Genomic DNA, 21,327 nt, shown 5'->3' with positions numbered 1-21,327 from the left:
TGAGAGCATATTTATTATAGTGTGTAATCCAACATCACCGGTGATGTTGCCCATAGCAACCAATCATATTTTTAGTTTTGTTTTCTAACTTGTTCAAATGTAACTGTTGATTGGTCGCTATAGGCAACATCAAGAGTGATACTGGCTTGCACACTATAATAAATATTCCCCTTAGTGTAGAGAGCAGAAGAACCACTCCAAAATGATGCTGCTTGCATCCAAGAAACTGATGACAGGCTGCCATTTGGAAGTCACTGGTGCTGTGGGTGCAAATGCCTAAATGTAAAGCAAAGTTATAAAAGGGAAAAAACTGGCCAACCTAACAAAGTCCTTGAGCATAAACAGGGCATTTTTCCAACTAAAAGCTATCACCCATTCTATTCTGACCCAAGAGCTCTCTAGGTACCATCATGGCAATGCCAATATTTACATTACAGCTAAGCTTATGATACACGTGCTTTTGGGACTGCTGTAAGCCTGTCAGGGTGTATTATGGCAATCAAAATGCTTGTCTCTGTTGACTATTGCACCATATTTATTTGAATAGGAAATGCTTTGCTTGTAATTAAAGATTCTTTTAGTAGGTGGGTAATGCTTAGAAACACACAAAACACTGTTCAAACTGGCATAAGTATCTGCAATAGATTTCCAATTTAAGTGGGACAGTGAAGTGAAAAAGTTGAGTAGCAATAACCATTCAGTAGTGAAGTGGTAGGCCACACAAAGGATCTGACTATTATGGAAGCACGTAGTGAAAAAAAACTTGCATGTCCGCATTTCTAACACTCACTTCTGGGTTACAAACTGTCTCTGTAAGCCCAATTATCATAAGAATGACAGGCCAGTAGCTTAAAAAGGTAGGCTTAATAGACAAGTAGTAACAAAAAAGCCTGAATGCTTAATGCTGATTGTAAAGATTGGTGGAGGAGGAAAAATGCCCCGAAGTGGTTTTTAAGATAGCACAGTGGTTAGCATTGCTCCCTTGCAGAGCTGACATCCTTTTAATTCCAACCAAAGTATTGTAGCAAAAAGTTTCAAAGTTCTCCCTGTACTAGCAAGAGTTTCATTTGTATACTTCAAATACACATGTGAACAGGACAGGGCCTTACATTTTAAGAGAATTGCATATTAACTCTGTAAAGCACTGTGGAATATGTTGACATTACATCAATAAAAAAAAAAACAAACAGGCCCCTGACTTAAGTTACATCAGACTATAATGCACACTGACATTTCTGACAATTTTGTGCTTTCTGCTTTGTGGCATTTGTCTGGGGCAGGCCCTTTCGGGTAGTACCACACGGGGCTGATTCTGAATAACAGGACAAATTCTGTACTGCGCATGCACTTGCCCAATTTGACTGAAGGGGAGCACCAGCATGGGCTAATAGGTGAGTAACTAGAATCCAGGGGAGGGGTACCTATCAATTTTACCTTTCTTTGTCCTTTAATAACAATTGATACCATCATTAATAGTATTACTTGCATTATCAGCCTAAAACATGAAGGCTAGTGCTACATGGGGCCAATTCATAGCCTTCAAAAAAACGGAGGCTTAGAATTAGCCCCATGGTGGCACCGGCTTGCTACCTTGCCTGCACCTGGAAGCATCGTCTCCCTCTGGGTAAATGCAGACGCAGTGGATATCGGCTGTTTAATGTGAATTTACTCTTTTTTTTGCAGATGTTTGCCAGGCAGAGACAATGCTTCTGGGTGCAGACAAAGTAGCAGGCTGGTGCCAGCGCAGGGGCTGATTCTCGAGCTGTGGTTTTTCACACACTGAGAACCAGCCGTGTGGCACTAGCCTTCCTGTTTTAGATGGTTTGTTAATAATCAGTTATCAGGAAACTCCTTATCTAGGAAGCTCTGATTCTTGGGAAGGCCATCTCCCATAGATTCCAATATAAGCAAATAATACATTTTGTTTACACCGTAGCAATAAAACAGTGCCTGGTACTTAATCCAAACTAAATTATTAAACCTTAACGGCAAAACAATGCTATTGGGTTTCATGGTTATACCAGTGATCTCCAACCAGTGGTTTGCAGCTCTCCAAACTGTTGGATGTTGCTCCAAGTGGCCTCAAAATAGGTGCTTATTTTTGAATTCTTGGCTTAGAGGCAAGTTTTGGTTGCATTAAAAACTGGTGTACTGCCAAACAGAGCCTTCTGTATGCTGCCAGTCCATATAGAGGCTACCAAATAGCCACTAACAGTCCTTATTTGGAACCACCAGGAACATGTTTTACGCTTGTGTTGCTCCCCAAGTCTTTTTACATTTGAATGTGGCTCACGGGTAAAAAATGTTGGGGGTCCCTGTGTTATACTACTGCATTCTACAACCTGTGTCAGATAAATCTGTCACAAGGTACAGAGTGCAGCCTACACTAACCACTGCCTGAGTCCAAGTGCTTCATGTATGGGTCCTTAAGCTGATGCCACAGAGAGCCCCTATGCTGGCATCAGCCTCCTACCTTGTATGCACCTGGAAGTATTGTGTCTGCCTGGATGCAGGCATACTTGGTAGATATGAACTCTGAAATCTGATCTCTTTCGCTCCTTTGATACCTGCTACATGTGCCTGCACCTTGGTGTTTGTCAGCAGGCCGAAAATCAGCTTTGTATGGCATCAGCCTAGGGTATTGCAGTTCTGCACTACTTAGAGCTTTAGCACTTGTGTCTGAGGCATTAGTAAATTAGCCATATAGGTTCATTATATTTGCCCTTCTAAGTTAAAAAAAACCCTATACATATATGGGACCTGTTATTCAGAATGCATAAGGAACTTTCCAAATAAGGGGACTTTTCTGTAATTTTGCTTCAAAGCCTAAATCTACTAAAACCTCATTTTAAAATGAATTAAACCCAAAACGATTGATTTAACATCAATAAGGATTAATCAAATCTTAGTTGTACAGGGTACTGTTTTATTATCACAGAGAAAAGGGAAATAATTTGTTTAAAATATAAATGATTTGATTAATATGAAGTCTATAGGAGAAGGCCTTCCCATAATTTGATGCTTTCTGGATGATGGGGTTTATAAATACCATGCCAGACTGTTTCAAGTAAACCTTACTGCAGGCATTTATACAATAAAACACTGCTGCTGAACATTTCCCTTGCTACAGATATCTTTATATTTAAATTGCATTAAGTAATTCTACCAATGCTTTTTTTAAAGCCTTATTTTTTTATATGGTTTTATTCTATACATTTAAACAAATAAATCTACCCTTAAAAAAACAAAAACAAAAAAAACAAGGGGTTAAAAGAAAAACAATCTAGAAAGCCTAAAGCAGGAATCATTTCAGTTCAAGCATATAAAATAGATCATGTATTTACAAAGTTATAGAAACACACAAAATCTTCTCTAGATAAATGGAAGGAGGAAAGCCTTATAGAATCCTAAGCAGTTAACTCCAGTCTGCAATAACAGACCCTGCCTCCCACCCAGTACCTTCCTTCTATAGTGATTTCACATCCTTTGACATAAGCACGGCTCTGGAGGGGGATGGGCAGCAACGAAGAAAGCAGTAAAGCCAGTTTTTATCTATGAATGCAAGCGTGCTAAAATATTTATACTATCAATAAAACTGCAGCTTGCTAAACTACACCGTCACTGGGGTGTAACAGGGTTAATTCACAAAGCACTTCCTGCTTCTCCTTTTCAGCGATTACAATGGGCATTTATTAATGAACCATACAGGGTTACAGTTTCTCTGGAAGGAAGAAAAAAAACAAAAAAAACTTACCTCGAATATAGAGAAGGGCCACTGGCTGGAAGGGCCCGTTTGAATTAGCTGCATCTACTACCATCCTGCTGCCTGTTCTATTACATGTCAGCATAAAAAATCCAGCAGAAAAAAGCAGCGTACTCCTTAAGGCAGAGATCCAGCCTCCATTTTAGTTATAAAAAAAGGAAACAGGCAGCTCTCTGCAGCTGGAGGGAACTGGCTAGTTAATGATGTCACTAACCAGGAAGCACATGATTGGCTAGATTTTGCAACTGAAAATGACACTGAAAAAAAAAAAACCCTACAAATAGAAAAAGGACTCTGATTGGCTGTCATCATGCATTAGGCTTGAATACTTATCGGCTTTATGTTTAGCTTTCATTCAGCTACAACTTTTAATCCAGCAAACTGGAAGCAAAGATCTGATACTTCCCTATCACAGCAACATCTTAAATGCAGAATAATTCAATTATTTTATTTTTTAAATTGAAATTAGTGCACTATACGAAAGGCAACCGAAAAATAAACCCGATTAATTTATCTGTGAGACAAATGGTCTGAAATTACAGATTATATATTGTGTAATATATCTGCATCTCGCTATAGCCCCAGGCAAAGGCTGTGCATAGCTTTAAATACTGCACAATAAACAGCAGTTGAGCAAAAGCACTAAATCGGGGTGGGTAAATAGTGGTTCTCCGCATACTAGACTACAACTCCCAGCATCCTCTTGCAGCCAATGCTCTACAAATGCCTTTAAAATCAATTAAAACTATCTAGCATTTGTCATGCTTGCTGGGGAATGTTACCCTACTGAACTGTGGAAGTTTAGTGGTACGGGATGCAATGTTAAGCACTTAGGATTTAAAAACAGGCTACTTACTCCCTTAAAGGGAAAGTAAGCCTTTCCACAAACTTTATGGATTCTACTAGAATCCCACAAATGGCTTATTTTGTCCAGCAGACAAGTCCATATTGCTCGTTATACAGGTATTGGGCCTGTTATCCAGAATGCTTGGAACCTGGGGGTTTCTGGATAAGAGACCTTTAATTTAGATCACCATAGCTTAGGCTTAAAAAAAAAAAAAAAGAAAAAAAAAAAAAGGCATTTAAACATTAAATAAACCCAGCAGGACTGTTTTGCCACCAATAAGGATTTAGGATAAGGATAGTAACCATACTATCTTGTTGGAGTGATCAAGCACATGCTACTGTAAGATCCATCATTTGCTGGATATAGGGTTTCTGGATAATGGATCCTATACCTGTACTACCAAATGAAAACGGTGTATCTGAATAAAGGAGCAGTGACCGCAAAAGGGGCACTTGGTCTAGCCACATTCAAATGGAAACAGTTTTGGAGAGCAACACGAGAATGGAAAAAGTTCCTGGAGTTGCCAATAAGAGCTATAATTGGCTATTTGATAGCCACTATGTGGAGTGGCAGCCTACAGAAGGCTCTGTTTGCCAATTACACTGGGTTTTATGCAATCAAAGCTTGCCTCCTAACCAGAAATTCAAAAATGAGCACCTGCTTTTATGTTGGCGGGCAACATGGTGGTCAAGAGCCACTGGTTGGGGATCACTGGTCTAAGGGCAGTGCTGGACAAAATGCGACAGAACCCTTAAAACAAATAATCTCCAGTATACAGAATGTTTTTTTTTTTCAAAATTTACAAGATATAGGGCCTAGGATCCCCAAGTCGCATCTAAGAATTATCTATCAGCCAGATATCACTGCTGCTCACGCTCATCCCTGCAGCAGGAACCGATAGGAAACCAGTGCCCATAGCACCAAAAAGTGATGTCACTGCTAGTTGCCACATATTCCAGTACCTAACACAATACAAACAACAAACCTATAATCTATTTTGCATGTGCATGCATGTGGTTTTAGTATAAATGGGGTACGAAACATAGGAATGCATTATTAATATCAGGGATCCCTCAATATCTCTTAATAAAAAGAAAAAAAATATAGGATCACAAAGCATGTAATGGTGGTGGGTTATGGTACCTATACCTATCAGTCGCTTGAGGGGGGAATATGGGACGTAACTGTATAGTTACTTTACTTTGCTTTTGAATCTGACCTGCATGCTCACAAACTAATTTAACAGTTGTGTCCCATGTGGCCCTCCCTAAAGTCACTGGCTAACTAAAAGGTTAGAGAGCAGGAAGTAATATTCGGGCTATTATGTTAGACAAAAATGTAATGTATAAAGGCTGAGTGAGCGGATGTCTAACTATATTGGAAATATTTTTTATTTTGCAGTCTATTTATTTTACCCAATTTAATTTTTACACTGAACTGTTCCTTTAAAACCTTGTCCCTCCAGATTAACCCTAACCCAGTCTCCAAAGCTCATTCTAGTTATGTTCTTGCAGCAGTGTTTCTGCTATTAAAACAGCGGATTCATTTTTAGGAAAAGCTCCAACAGCCTGAAGAAGGCCTGTACACTCATCCAAGAAAATAACACCTTACTACAACTAACTTTGCATTAGCCTGTTCAGGTAATGTACTATGAACTAGTATGGTTATCAATGCCTTAGTATCTGTATACATACATACATACATACATATGGATAGTTATTAGCATGCAGACTGCTGCACAAGATTAAAAGAGAAAAAAAAAAAAAAACCTTGACGAAAGCATAAGCAGCTATTGTTCAAAGAATGCAGCAATATGTACACAATGAACAAATTATGGGGACAGAAAGTAACAGAATTATAGCAGTATAAAAAGCAGGGTCTCCAATGATAAAACTGACATTACATATACAGGTATGGGATCCCTTATTCGGAAACCCATTATCCAGAAAGTTCCGAATTATAGAAAGGCCATCTTTCATAGAATCCATTATAAGTAAATAATTCAAATTTTTAAAAATGATTTCCTTTTTCTCTGTAATTATAAAACTGGATTCCAACTGATATATAATAAATCCTTACTGGAGGCAAAACAAGCCTATTGGGTTTATTCAATATTGAAATGATTTTTAGCAGACTTAAGTTATGGATAACAGGTCCCATACCTGTACCAAATGAATACACACAAACTATTAACAACCGTAGCACAAAATTATAACACAAAATAAAGCTAATTAAATTGGTGCCATTTAACCACATTCAACAAAAGACCATCTGCCTCAGAATTATATTTAATAAATCAACCATATTATCTTGGAGTGATAACATGCAAGCACAACCTTGAGAGCTAAGTGTGTACCATAAAAGTGGCAGCCATGTGGGGTGGCAGGGAGCATAAAAGTGCAAGTTGTGGGTTGCAAAGGTGCAAAGTTTGTGAAACTAGCGGGTTTTGCCATAATGGGAAATGGTTTGAGAAGGGGGTTCAGGAGCACGACAAGCGCAATTATTTTCCAGTTTGGGCACTAATATACTCCTGTTTTCTATTTATTCTGTTCCGCATAGTACTTGAGAGAAACCACATCTGTGTGATCTCTTGCTATGAAAACTGACAGACCCCAAAAATGGCTGCTTAAACATGACACCTTTACCACTACACTTTAGCCAAACTAACTTTCCATATAAACACAAACCCTTAAATGCACTTTAACCAGTGACAATTACAATCACAGGACGTCTGTCGATCCACACCTGTAATGTTTAGCTGCTTCATATACTGCAGGTCCTCTTTCTGCCCTGTATATTCTATTTTTTCCTTTCTGGGTCCCTAGGAGTGCCTCCTCCACAGTGCCACAGAGCCAAAGTCTTATCTTCTGTTCTGCACTGTTTGAGAGGTCAGAGCACTAGCAGAGAACAGCTGACACTGCCTAATCCCATAGCAAAGTGTTATTATTAAAAGTGAAGGCGGACAACCTGGGGAGAGTTGGGAAAGATGAGGGAGAATGACACAGGCAGAGAATGACACAAGAAAAGGATGACACACTGTAGGGTGAGGAGAATAGAAAATGTGCAAAAGGAGGGAGAAACTGGGATGAGGAAAGAAAGTAAGAATAGCATATGGAGAGAAATGGTAAAGAAGGTAGGGGTGACAAGCAAGGAGAGTTTTAAAATGCTGCTGTTTTCCACCTGACGTGAGAAGAACAAAAATCAAACGCGCCCTCCCTCCATTTAATGAATGCATTATTAATGCTGCAAGACAAAGTGATTAAATATAATATAACTGGGAGGATAGAATAATTCTTCTTTGTATATCTGTAAAATTGTATAGGTGTTTTAAAATGTATGCTTCAAGATAAAATTATTCTTTTTCAGCATTCTTGTTATTCTTATCAAAAAACTTTTTTCTTGCTTGAGGTGGATGGGCTTGCCTGTCTAATGTACATGGAATCACCTTAACACCCAGAACCTTACAAATAAATGCAGATCTGTACTTTGTCTCTAGGTGCAGCCACATCCCAGTATAAAGTCGCAATACAGATAAAGTGCCATGATGGTGCCCTCAAGTGCCACAATGGTGCACCGGGTCTGCTAAAAATTATGTGGCTTATACTCCATCGTAGAAGGTTTTAGCAGAGCTTGTGCACAATTAGGGCACTTGAGGGCTGCAGGGGTACAGACTGACACAGATTTCCACCCACATTTAAGCCAATTATAGGCTACACAAACTGCAAGCTGTGTGTATTTACTTAATTACCGAGCTACATGATTCAGATAACTTGTGGACACATTTTTCATTATTGCAATGCATTAGTGCCATCAAAAATATTTTTTTAATCATCACTCAGGTACAAAGTCTGAAATTTTGTTTGCATAGTTTTCAAACAACCAACATTGTTAAGGTCATTTGGATTATGACCTTCCAAGACTAATGACAAGCATGAAGCTTCTCAGCCTAGCGCATTTGGGATGGCTGAAAAATGCCAACAATAATCCTGTGAAGCTGCCATTTATATTTAAGCAAACATTCAAAAACCTCTGGTAGAGACAGGTAGCAAACCAAAAAGATTCAAAGGAGCACTGCTAAGGTCCGTACAGGAAGTTTCAGGCTTTTCACTTAAAAGAGAAATCCACCCAAACACAACAAGATTTTTAAAAAAGTAAACAAAATTTCAAGCAACTTTGCAATATAAATCAATTAAAAAAATATGTTAGACACCCCCCAAGTGACTTAAATCGCTTACCTTGTACCCAAGGCTGGTGCCCCTGTTGAGAGAACAGCACCAGCCTGGGTTAGCTGCGAGCGCTTCCTTCTTCCGCGTTGGCGCGCTGTGCATGCGCATTAGAGTAAGAAGCCAAACTTTAACAACAAAGTCAGCTTTTCACTCTAATGTGCATGCGCCGGCCCAGGGAATTCGCCGCAGAAGAAATGCGGAAAAAGGAAGCGTTCACTGCAGGTACCCCGGGCTGGTGCGGTTTTCTCCTAACAGGTGCACCAGCCCAGGGTACAAGGTAAGTGATTTAAGTCACTTGGGGGTGCCTAACATTTTGGCACCCCCAAGTGACTTAGGCATTCCTTCTTTAAGTTCAGCTCTTTTAGCTTTCTATGATTTTAATGTAATAATATGGTTTGAAACAGTTACCTAAGCCTAGCAACCTGTTCTTCTGCTGATATAGCTGACTACTTTGAGATTAAAAAAAAAAGTGTAACAAAAGTCGACTGTCCTCAGCCTGCATCCTCCAAATTGTGATGTCAATAAGGAAAGTAACATCACAGTGCAATGCATTGTGGGTTGTATAGTTTTTGCAAGCTGTCTGTAAACTGTAGAGAAGTTGTTACAATTTGTAACATCAATGTTTTCGTCACTCCTCCCAGCATATACAGTGATGGGTATATTAGGGGTTCCTGTGTTGTGTGGGGCTCTAACAAATTTTGGTGAAGAAGCCAGAGTTCCTCTTTAAAAGGACAAGAAAAGGCTAAGTCACTTGGGGGTGCCAAAATGTTAGGCAGCCCCAAGTGACTTTAATCGCTTACCTTGTACCCCGGCCTGGTGCCCCTGTTAGGAGAAAACAGCACGAGCCCGGGGTACCTGTAGCGATGCGCTTCCTCCTTCCTGCTTCATTCTGCCGCAAATTCCCAGGACAGACACATGCGCATTAGAGTGAAAAGCCAACGTCTCTGTTAAAGTTCAGCTTTTTCACTCTACTGCGCATGCGCGCGAGCGAAGCAGGAAGCGCTGCAGCTACCCCGGGCTGGTGCTGTTCTCTCCGAACAGGGGCACCAGCCCAGGGTAAAAGGTAGGCGATTCAAGTCACTTGGGGGTGCTTAATATTTTGGTACCCCCAAGTGACTTTGCCTTTCCTTCTCCTTTAACAGTGAAGAGAGCAGAAGAGGACAGTGTGGCACTTTTTATTTTGCCAAAATGTACTGGACTGTGTTCTGTATCGCAAGCAGATCAACTTCAGTTCTCTCAGCTACTTCCTAGTCTAGCATGCTCGGTCTAGATGCAGGGCATCACACTAAACTAGGAAGTAGCTAATAGAGCTGAACTTAAGCTGCTTGTAATTTAGAAACACATGAGTGCATGGAGCCTAAACAAAAAAGTTTCACTCTACTGCACATGCGCTGGCCCAGGGCTTCCAAAGACAGAAGAAAATAAGGAAGAGGAAACACTTGCTGCAGGTACCCCGGGCTGGTGTGGTTTCATCCTAACAGGAGCACCAGCCCAGGGTAAAAGGTAAACGATTAAAGTCACTTGGGGGTGCCTAACATTTTGGCACCCCCAAGTGACTCAGCCTTTCCTTCTCCTTTAAAGGGGTTATTCACCTTCAAGTTAACTTGTAGTATGATGTAGAGAGTAATATTCTAATACAGTTGGCAATTGGTCTTTGTTCAGCAGCTATTAGGTTGCTAGGATCCAAATAACCTTAGCAACAAGGGTATGTTTTAAATGAAAGACTGATATATGAATAGGAGAAGGCTTGAATAGAAAAACAAGTACTATAAAGTAGCAAAAACAATTAAACTGTAGTTTCACAAAGCAATTTTCTTTTTGGCTGTGGGGGTCAGTGACCCCCATTTGAAGGCTGCAAAGAATTAGAAAAAGAGTGCAAATAATTCAAAAACTATAAATAATGAAGACCAACTTGAAATATTCTTAGAATTGGCCATTCTATAACATACTTACAAAGTTACTGTAAAGGTGAACCACCACTTTAAGGTGTACAGAATTCAATGGTCCTCAACATGCAATAGGTTACACATTACATTAATAAGGAAAACAAAAACCTATGAAGTCACTGAGTTCTCTTTTCTACGCGTTACACCACTTTGGAAAATAGATGCTTGAAACCACACACGGAGTACATATAATTATGGGCTATAAAATGTAAAAGAACAGCAATACTGCAACATAAAAATCAGGAGAATAAAAATTCAAACCATAATATTGCACATTTCTTTAAACTACTATACAAAAAAAATAAGAAACTGCCGAAATACTAAATATTTAAAATCCATTAAAGTTTAAACACAAACATTGCAGCTTTCAATTAAAAAGTATCCTGCTGTGACTTCCTGCAGGGACTGCATTTCAGAATGAAGCACAGTGATTGACAGCATTCTAGACACCTTTCCTGTCAATCCTACAGCAATATTCAAGTAAAATGTGAATGTTCTAATCTCACTGAAGGATTAAATATGCAAATATTAAAAAGCTATAACAATACGGCAAGTATTAAAATATAGATTAAGGATGTAGTACACCTTTACTTTTGGTATGTTATAGGATGTCCTAGGCCTTTTCAGTTGGTCTTCATTTTTTCAATTTGCCTCTTCTGCAACTTTTCAGCTTGCAGACAGGGGACAATAACTTTGGCAGCTAAAAATTATTGCTCCGAAAGGTTATAATTTTATTGTTGCAATTACTTAGTATTACTTTTCATACTATTTAGCCCCCTACCTTCCAGTTTCTTATTCAGACCACTGCCTGGTTGCTTGGTTCAAATGTACCCTAGCAACCAGATAGCAGTTTCCACATAGGAGATCTGCTGAACAAAAAATTAAATTCAAAAACCACAAAGAGATGAGAACAAATTCCAGATTGTCTCAGAATATCATTCTACTGTATATCATACTGGTAAAAGTTAAACTACCCATTTAACATGCATAGACAAGTAAGATGTAATATTCACAAACTGAACTATTTACTTACATAAAATATATAAAACCAGTGGTGCCCTAAAGATAGATTGCCATCTACAAGCAGACTGTAAGCAGATGACCAATAAACTACAGCAGAAGTGATGGGTTCATGTATTTTTAAATACAGGTATGGGATCCTTTATCTGGAAACCAGTTATCCAGAAAGTTTCTAGTTACGGGAAGGCCATCTGAAACAGACTATTATAAGAAAAAAAAAAATCTAATTTTTTTAAAATTATTTCCTTTTTCTCTGAAATAAAACACTACCTTGTACTCGATCCGAACTGTACCATAAGCAGACAAAAAATTTTGTTGCAAAAACAAGAAGATATTTTTGCTTCAAAATCCATTCTGTGTCTCTGCACATAGGCAGATGGCATGCTTGTCAGTGCACTTACATCATGGAGTGGAAAGTAATAAATTGTTTCTCTAACTGCATTTATATGCAAGAGAAATAGCCATGTATGGCATTGGCCTACAGTTAAGCTGACCACAAGATCAGGTGGGAATTTGGAGACATCAGCTAGCTGCAAACACACCAAAATTTTAAATACTTTCTTAAACATGTAAAGCAGCTCTATGTGATGTAAGAAGTTATACTGGACAACCTTGACCCATGACACACTAGGCATTTGATCCACTTGTGGAGAAACAAATACCACCCAAATCACCAGGAATAGTTGCTCGCAGTATACCCCTATTTTTCAATGTATTCAATAACTAGGGGATAAAACAGAAATGATCCATGTGAATTAGAGGAAGACAATATTTTTTCCTGTTAATCTGATTATTTATAAAGTACATTATATTATACTGGCAGTTCAGATAATGTTCATGTACTCCTAAATAATCCCAAGTGATTGAGCTCGGTAAAAAGGGGGGAGGTATTCTTCCCTTTAATATTTGGTGTTTGAGTCATTCTTGAGAAATAGAGAAAACTTTTTCTAAAAGTACATACATAACCATCAGTCCATACCTTTAAGAGCTGGTAGTTTCTGCAGTTCTCTATTATTGCTCACATTAAATCTTGAGGAACTCTGCCGCTTCTCTTTCTTAACAACAGCCTGTGGAGTGGGTACCTTTATCTTTGATACCTGAGCTGGAGGGGGAGTATTGTTGGACTTTTTGTTGGATACCTTGAAAATAAAATAAAAAAAGATAAGTTAGTAAAGCACAAACTGATTCAAACTGGGGTCTGTGTGTGACTGCCCCATTCCAAGGATGCTTTATTCATGTAGGTTCCATGGATGTAGGCAATTTGCCAGATGTTAAATTATAATTAAAAACATATTAAAGGGGATGTAAAGGCAAAAACAACATTGCATGTACTGATTGTAAATCAAACAAAAGCATATTTGCTATTTACTTCATTTTAAAAAAATGGTTGCCCTGTTTCTAAAAAATAAACGATTCTGTGCACTGCTTTCACTGTTCGTCTCCTCTGCGTACAGGAATCCTATCAGCGCAGCTCTGCATTCCGAAGGGCAGGGAAGCAGAGCAGGGTTGTTTCACACTGAGATTATCCTCAACTATAAACAAATGATAAACAACCCTGCTCTGCTTCCCTGCCCTTGGAATGCAGAGCAGTGTTGACAGTTCTTTTGAGTATGGCCGGCAGGCCGGCTGGCCAGGAAAAGCATTCCTGTATGCAGCTTCAGGAGGGAGAAGAGACAAACAGTGTCAACTTAACAGAATCGGTTATTTGCAAATATGCTTCTTTTTAGGTTTACAATCAGTACATGCAATATTGTTGCCTTTACATCCCCTTTAACAAACCAAAAATACTATAGCATAACACTTATTAAACCTACATATGCACATTCAATACACAGCTTTTTTTTTTTGCTCATATATGTTTAATATCCATTTGAAGTCATCCAGTTTGAGTACCTTTAAAATCAGATATGACAAGCTCCACAAATTCCTCAACAAATCACAATTGCATTGTAAAAGGTTTCCCATAAATTGCATCAATGTGTTTGGTATGTAGTTTCCTTAAAGACAACTTGTGCTGTAATTCCTAGCCCAGGTTGCCAGATTAGAGTACATTCAATCCTTGCATGGAATACGAGATTACATCTTAATAGCAGGATAAAACAGGCATGGCCTTAAAACACAAAGTATGATCTGCACTGACATACCAGATAATACTACACAGTAGGTAGGTCAAAGTAAACTTAGAAGTAACAGGGCTTTGGATAAATGAAAATATACTGTGTAAGCCAATGTAATTTTTTTTTTTTACCACTGAAGATGGCCATGCAATAACCTCTAAAGCTTCAACCCTTTCAATGCAGGCTTATTTTCACACTTCAAGCTAGTTTCAAATTGGCCAACTGAAAAGACACTTGGCGAATGTTGAGAGGATCCACATATGTTCAAAGATCAAACAACTTTGTTAAAAAACTTTTAAAAACAATTTAAAGAAAAGGCAGGGGGCCGCTAACTTCACACGTCTGTGAATTTTTCCGATTGTGGAGGTAAGATCTTTAATACCATATTCTTTCATAGCGACATTTTCAAACTTCATGCCAAAATTCTTTAACATTATAGAAGATGCTAAACAGCTAAAAAAAGGTACATTTCCAGACAAATATTGAGAAATTTCAACATGCAACAATATAACTTTTTTCTTAGTGGAGCAATACCATATATGTGTGGCTTAAAGAAGAAAGAAAGGTAAAAAACAAGTAAGCTTTAACAGAAAGGTCTATGTAAATACAGCCATAAGCACTCACAGAAACGCTGCACGGACTTCTCTGTAAAAAGATTAGTTGTGTCTGTTTTCCTCTGCCAGGAGCTTTCAGCTCTCTCCTGCTCCCCCCTCCCTCAAGAATGCTAAGAACTCACTCCCCCCTTGGAATGTGGATCTGAGCCAATCAGCAGGAAGCTGACTCATAGTCTTACTAACTGAGCATGTTCACTTGGTCTTGGTGTCTATGCAGGAGCGAGGCATTATGGGAACTGTCTTTACACAGCTCAGGGTTTTTTCTTTCTGTATGGCTTCTGATCTTCTGAACAGGAGAAATATGGGGAGACTTAAGGGCACTATTGAGACAACTGAAGGTATGCCTGCAGCTTTTATTAGCCTTTCCTTCTCCTTTAACAGCGATTTCAAATTTGTATACTTCAAAAACAGTGAAATTTTAAAGCAATGCTAGTAACAAAGTAACAAAAGAGTAAGTTTACATGAATTCATTTTTTTTGTGTTTCAGAATGTTTCTATTTGTTTTTATATTTTATATATATTTTTTCATTTTTAAACATTTAGAAGCCTATAACTTGTTACAGAAATTGAATTACACCAACATTCTAGCATTTTTTCTTAAAGCATAGGTTGTCCTAAAAAAATAAATAAAATGATATATATATATATATATATATATATATATAGATATATAGATATATATATATATACACACATTTATATGTATATACATATAAAATTCCACATAGGCAAGGTTTTGTACGATATCAGTGGTGCATGTATGGCCAGCTTAAAAGTCAGGGCAGGAATTTCAGCCACATTTGAAATTTTTTTTTCTTTTTAAAATACTGCCAGCACATTTCTCCTTTGAATGGCTGCCCCCATGGCTACATTGCAGCTTAGTTTATATAATCTATAGTAGTGTGTCTGTAATTACATTTATTACTTTTTTGGTGTTACTGTTCCTTTAGGCACAGTTTCCCAGCACTGAACAAGTCTGTCCTTCATACCCATGCCAGTCAGTAATTATGTTTTTTTATTATAAAAATATAGAGAACTAGGGGGTGCAGTGGGACAGCTTTTCATTTGGGTCCAAGAATCCATCACTTGAAAATGGAACAAGGTAAGGGAGGGTTGAATGACTTTACCAGCCTTAATGGGGGTCAGAGGAAGACGTATCATGATTTCCCAGAAGAATCATGTATTTCTGTGCTTTTACCAGTCCTGTGGTAATGGGCATTATTTTCCCATATTTAATAATATAAATAGACTCCATTAGATATTTCCCTTTACCAACAGAGGGGCCCGGCACAAGCAGTTTTTCTTCCACCACTCTCCTTGCACTTTCGACGAAGCTTAAGGTAGGTGTGGGACTGGGTTGGGGGACTATTGTACAGCAGACCCCGTGGTCTGGGCCCCGCTGTCGCCCAGATGACCCTCAACTGTGGGGTGTGCTGTATATGTGGTTATGCCACTGCCTTTTACATGTGCATCTCCCTTTGGAGATCAGAAGGTGGACCACGAGCCTTGAGTTTACACTTGAGTTTTTCACAGTATCACTTGGAAACAGTGGGCTGAAAAATATGTAACGTTAATTAAAGGAAAAGTAACACAAATTTTTTAAGTAAAAAATCCACACCATTTATTATTAAAAAATACCTGCTAAAACTTGGCTTCCGGTCATTTGAAATAAGGCGATACAGAGATGCAGGGCAGAATCACTGTGACGATTGATTAATCAATCCTAGCCCGACTCCTTCCTATATACAGAAGGAAGGCTAGGATCGATCAATCGATCATCGCATAGTGGATTCTGCCCTGCATCACCATATCGCCTTATTTCAGATGACCGGAAGCCAAGTTTTAGCAAAATGTTTTTCCCCTCAAAAACCTTTTTTTTTTCCCTGCCAGAAGACTTATTCAGCAGATTTACAACATCAGGAGCATTCTACCACCTTTGTGTTTTTAACAGCTGCTGCAGACAGGCTGTGCTGGCACCTTGCAAAAAGAACTAAGGGAAACCCAAAACATTATTTTACTCTTATAAACTTAGGATCTTTAGATAACCATGCAAAGAAAAAAAAAATAAATCTCAACAAAAGGACAAGTTTTACAACTTATATTTTGTGATCTGTACCAGCCTGAGGCATCCCACCATTTTATCACTGAAGATATGTACTTTAATAGAAGCCCCTGTAGCACTCCATCTTCTGCTGTCAGATATTCGGGCTTAGGAGCCACTTCACAAGATACTGTACATGAAATTCATCCGACTAGCAATTAATTCAGATTCACATAACATGTTAGCATGTGCAAGTGTATTTTGTATGAGAATTAGCCCTATAATATCAGATGTAACCTCACTCTTCTACAGTTTTAAAGATTTCTGATGACCCCTGAGCTTATAGCAGAACAGAGCACACTATGAAAAAAAAAGATTAAAGGGTGTAAAACTTTGAAGTTATTTATAATATAAGGCTGCTGATCATCAAAGCCTGCACTAAATTCAGTACACATTATATTTATATATATATATATATATATATACACACACACATATACATACACATACATATACACATACATATATTACAGCATTTTGTGCTATATTATTTTTTTAAGGCTTCCTTACTGTATAAGCGGTAAGTGCTCCCGTGTATTGCCTCGTGTTTCCTAGAGAATATTGGCTGAACCCTCACAGGTTTGCAAACACAGACAGTGTTAAAAGCAATGGCAAGCTTGCCTTGCAACCACAAAGTATTCTTTTACATGGTTTGAATTAGTTACTGTCTTATTTCTTCTACATAAGCATCTTAAAGGGGCAGTACAATATCTGGATTACTTATCCAGAAAGCTCTGAATTATAAGAAGGCCAACATCAATAAATTCAAAGAAAATAACATACTTTTGTTTCTACTGAATGTTTCATGAAAAACCTATTGTTTGTCATTTTTTGCACTAAACGAGGCAAATAGGAATACTAAAATAACTCTATGGGGCATATTTATAAAAATGTGAGTTTAGAGCTTAATACACAAAAACTCACCCAGGTTCTATTCATTCCTATAGGATTTTTAGAAGCGCATTTACCAATGGTTGAAAGTTAGAACCTTCCATTTGATAACTACGCTTCTAAAAAATCCCATAGGAATGAAGATAATGGGGGTGAGTATTTGTGTCTCTAAACTCACATTTTGATAAATATGACCCTATGACTGGTCCTTGAAAGGTTGACAATTAGATTAGCAGTATACAATCCACTCCCTTCTGACTGTTTTGTTAGCAGCAGTGCATTATGTATGGACTACCTACATACATGCACAGGTAGACAAGCCAAGGATACTGACTTAAAAGTTGCAACTTTAAAAAGAATTAATGTTGAAAAAAAACACATATGTATATATCTTCTTTTAGTGCAGCCTGTAGAACTTTCCCTTTCTACTCGCATTATTTAGTACAGGAATACCCCGACTCATTACAGTACCCTTATAAAAAAAAAAAAAAAAAAAAAAGTGGCATTGACAGGGCCATTTTCCTACAAGAAAATATACCAATGGCAGTATTGTTGGGATCATTTTACCACACATGCACTGCAATACTCCTTCCTCTTGTGTCCTCGACTCTTAACTTATTGCTGCTGTATTTATCTGTATTTATTATTATACTTTGTATTTATCTATTATCTTAACACCCTGTTTGTATTAATGTTTTCTACTGTACAGCGCTGCGTACATAAGTAGCGCTTTATAAATAAAGATATACATACATACAATACTACAGAAATATGTTGGACAACTACAGGCCCAACAAAAGTGAATTTCAAATTTAAATAAGGATGCACAGCTGCCTTTTTGCTATGTACAGAAGCCTTGTTTCCTGACCACTTTCATTATTAAGCAGCTATTAATGTGTTAACAGTAACTACAATGGGGCAAGTAACATTATTTTATAACACTATACATTTTATAAATAATTATAAATCTTACAAATGTCAGCAAACAGCATTATCTACATAAGTGTTCATTGGTGTACTGATTAGGATGAGTGATCTGAACTTGACAGGCCTATTTATTAAAGAAGCTGCTAAATAGAAATGTGAAGATTTTTTTTGCGTTCTGTTATGCCACAACACCCTACACAACAGAAATATATATACGATATAAAAAGATAGAAATCAGCCCAAAATATTTTTTTGTTTCTTGATTCTGTCCGTGGTTTATTTCCAAAGGCTGATCCTTCGTTTGGCTTTCATAGCACCGTCAGGCAGCTCCAATAAGCTTAAGTACGGATGTCAAATTTATTTACAACCTATTAGTGACTGGCACCTCCTCCCTTGCTCAGAGTGAGGGCTAAAAGAACACTGCAGCCTTGGAACAGAGAGCAGACCTAAACTCCGGCATCTGAAGAAAATAGGGTTTTTTTCTTTTAGGAAGAGCCCTAGGTTTCTCTCATACACAATGATACCAATCCTATAACTTACTTTTAGTGAGACAAAGAGTGATTCCCTTATAGACAATTTTCCATTGTTAGTTTATGATTTTTTATTTGGACTTTTTTTTAAGCAACTTGTAAATAAAATTGCAAAATGGTTTAAGGGTTACTGCCAACAGCAACCAGGCAGTGGTTTGTATGAAATTATTAAAACTAAAGAAGACTGCAGCAACTTTACACTGCAAAATAGGAAACAGTGAGCAACACTGCACATCCCAGCGCCAGCTATCCTGCCAGCACTCCCACTTATAAACCTCACAAAACATATCAGACAACAGCATGCAGAGGCATCAAATAAAAGGGTTATGCTCTATACTTCAGGTGAAACACTTTGCCAGGTACAAGAGTCAATCTGCGTTAAAGACATAACAGGTTAAATTAGTTATTACTGCATAAGTGAAAATCCCCTAAATCAGTCCCAAACAACTTTTTTCAGCACACTCCTTTAATATTTAGGAGCATAATGCACTGGCAAATTCTTGTTTTTAAAACAATATGTACCCTTTAAATGTCAGACTGAAAAGAGAAGAAAAAAACCCCCACACAATTAAAAAGACCATTTGCATCTACATAAACTAAGAGTTTGATACCCCTTTAACAATAAAAAAAATTATATTTATTTGTGTACCAATGAACTTACTTCATGCTCAGGATTATCTTGGCCTTCTTTTCCAGTTTTGCCACTTTTACCAGCTTTTGGAGGTTCCTGAAATAGAATATAGAGTTGTAAGCTCCAGATAAATTACATGATTCTGTTGAGGATATATGTTAATGCTATAATTTTGTTTTTGTTATTGATGTGCAAACTATTGGATATTGTTGGAGAAAAAACCTTCTGTAGTTGTTAAGGTTTATGGTGAAAATGACATAAGGTATGAAGAACAAGCAAATTAAAGTGATTAAAGTGGGAAAACAAACTCATTTAAACCTTTCCTAAAATTAGGATGACAAGCCTTATAAAGCAGACAAGCAGTCAACATTTTAGACTTAACTTACAAGGCAATAGCATTTAGTTTAACAGGTTTTGATTTGGCCACATTAAATCGCAGACTAAACAGTACATTGAAAATTACTTTGAACAATAAAAAAGGAATAGGTATAAAACTGAACAGATGTTACATTTCAATACTCAAACAGAAGTTTAAATAAATGCAATAAACATCTACAGAAGAATAATAAAGATAGTTCTATATGAAATGTCTATCCGCTAAGAGAACAAAAAATTAAAGTAAAAGCAGGTAAATATAATAGCCCTTAATAAACATTTCTACATAAAGAAAGCTTGAGCTTGCTTAGAATGTAAGGGTATCTTTAAAGGATCAGCAGCAGCAGCCTACATAGAGGCTTATAACCCTAATATAAAGGCTTCTGTCAAAAGCTTGCTGTGACCCTTACTTAGCCCTAAGCTACAGGCATGGCAGCAGCTAGCCTGTTCCATTAGAGCCAAATGCACTTCTATGGGTTAAACACGGCTTGTTAGACTGGACTGAACTCTAAAGCTGCTGGTCCAAGACCTCAAGCAACTTTATATCCCTTGCAGCCTCCCTGCAACCAGCCCACCGCGGCGATAAAAGTGAATACGTCTAGCATCCTTCAGCTGACTTACACTTCCCCGCAACTTCTGCCACTTCTAACACCGGAGAGTAGGCCCAGGAAGCCCACTTAACTTCACTCCTGCCCCACCTTATTACAACCTGACTCGCTACTTTGACTATAAACTCGCTCACTCAGGTGCTCTTCCTGTTTCACTGTAAAACTGCAGGCTAGGAGTGAACACCGGAGGGACTCTGCACGGAGCTCTGCAGCAGGGACACCGGAATCGCTAACATCAACTCACTTTATCTTTCTTGTTTTTATTAGGCATGGCAGCGGCTCTTCGTGTGCCTCCTCCTTTCCGGTGGCTGTGGTACTCCGGTGACACTCACGCACCCCTCCCCCGCCGCCTCACTGGTTTCTCCGTCTCACTCTCGCTCTTCCCCCCACTTTTTTTCCCAGGCTGCTGCCGCAGCGCCTCACCTCCGGCCACGCCCTCTCCCATTGGCTGCCCTGCATCACGTGCGTTAACGTCTCCTCTCACTCACATAGCCCTCCGCCCACTGTACAGCGTGTCCGCCCCTTTCTGGCTTCAATTGGCTTTTTCCTGTCACGTGATCTGACGTGTACTGTCATTTACTTGGCTTTGCTGTATGTCGGTTTTTAGTGTTGCTCTCTGATTGATTTTCCTCACAGTACAGAAGTGGGTTTACGCTTGTGTTTCTCGCGAGAGCCATTAATAGTAGGTGTGTAGGGTACAGTATGCGGTGCCTGTGGGAGTACGCGCCTTT

General features: G+C 38.4%; 1 protein-coding gene across 3 annotated transcripts in view; it reads right to left on the bottom strand.

Moving 5' to 3' along the window:
* The window catches only part of ppp2r5c (protein phosphatase 2 regulatory subunit B', gamma), a 52,019-nt gene extending 30,932 nt beyond the window's left edge, over positions 1–21,087 (bottom strand). The window contains exons 1-3 of one of the 3 annotated variants that reach the window (XM_012968159.3): positions 20,841–21,087; positions 19,644–19,709; positions 12,782–12,941 (exon numbers count right to left, since the gene is read on the bottom strand). In XM_012968159.3, coding sequence (XP_012823613.1) covers positions 12,782–12,941; positions 19,644–19,709; positions 20,841–20,867 — 253 coding nt within the window. In that variant the 5' untranslated portion in view covers positions 20,868–21,087. 3 annotated transcript variants of the gene reach the window in all.
* Between the last annotated feature and the right edge of the window lie 240 nt (positions 21,088–21,327).

This window comes from Xenopus tropicalis, chromosome 8 (genome assembly GCF_000004195.4).
Source record: "Xenopus tropicalis strain Nigerian chromosome 8, UCB_Xtro_10.0, whole genome shotgun sequence".
In the NCBI taxonomy this organism is placed as follows: Eukaryota; Metazoa; Chordata; class Amphibia; order Anura; family Pipidae; genus Xenopus; species Xenopus tropicalis.
Note: the sequence above shows the minus strand (reverse complement) of the source record. Positions and strands in the feature narration are given on the sequence as shown.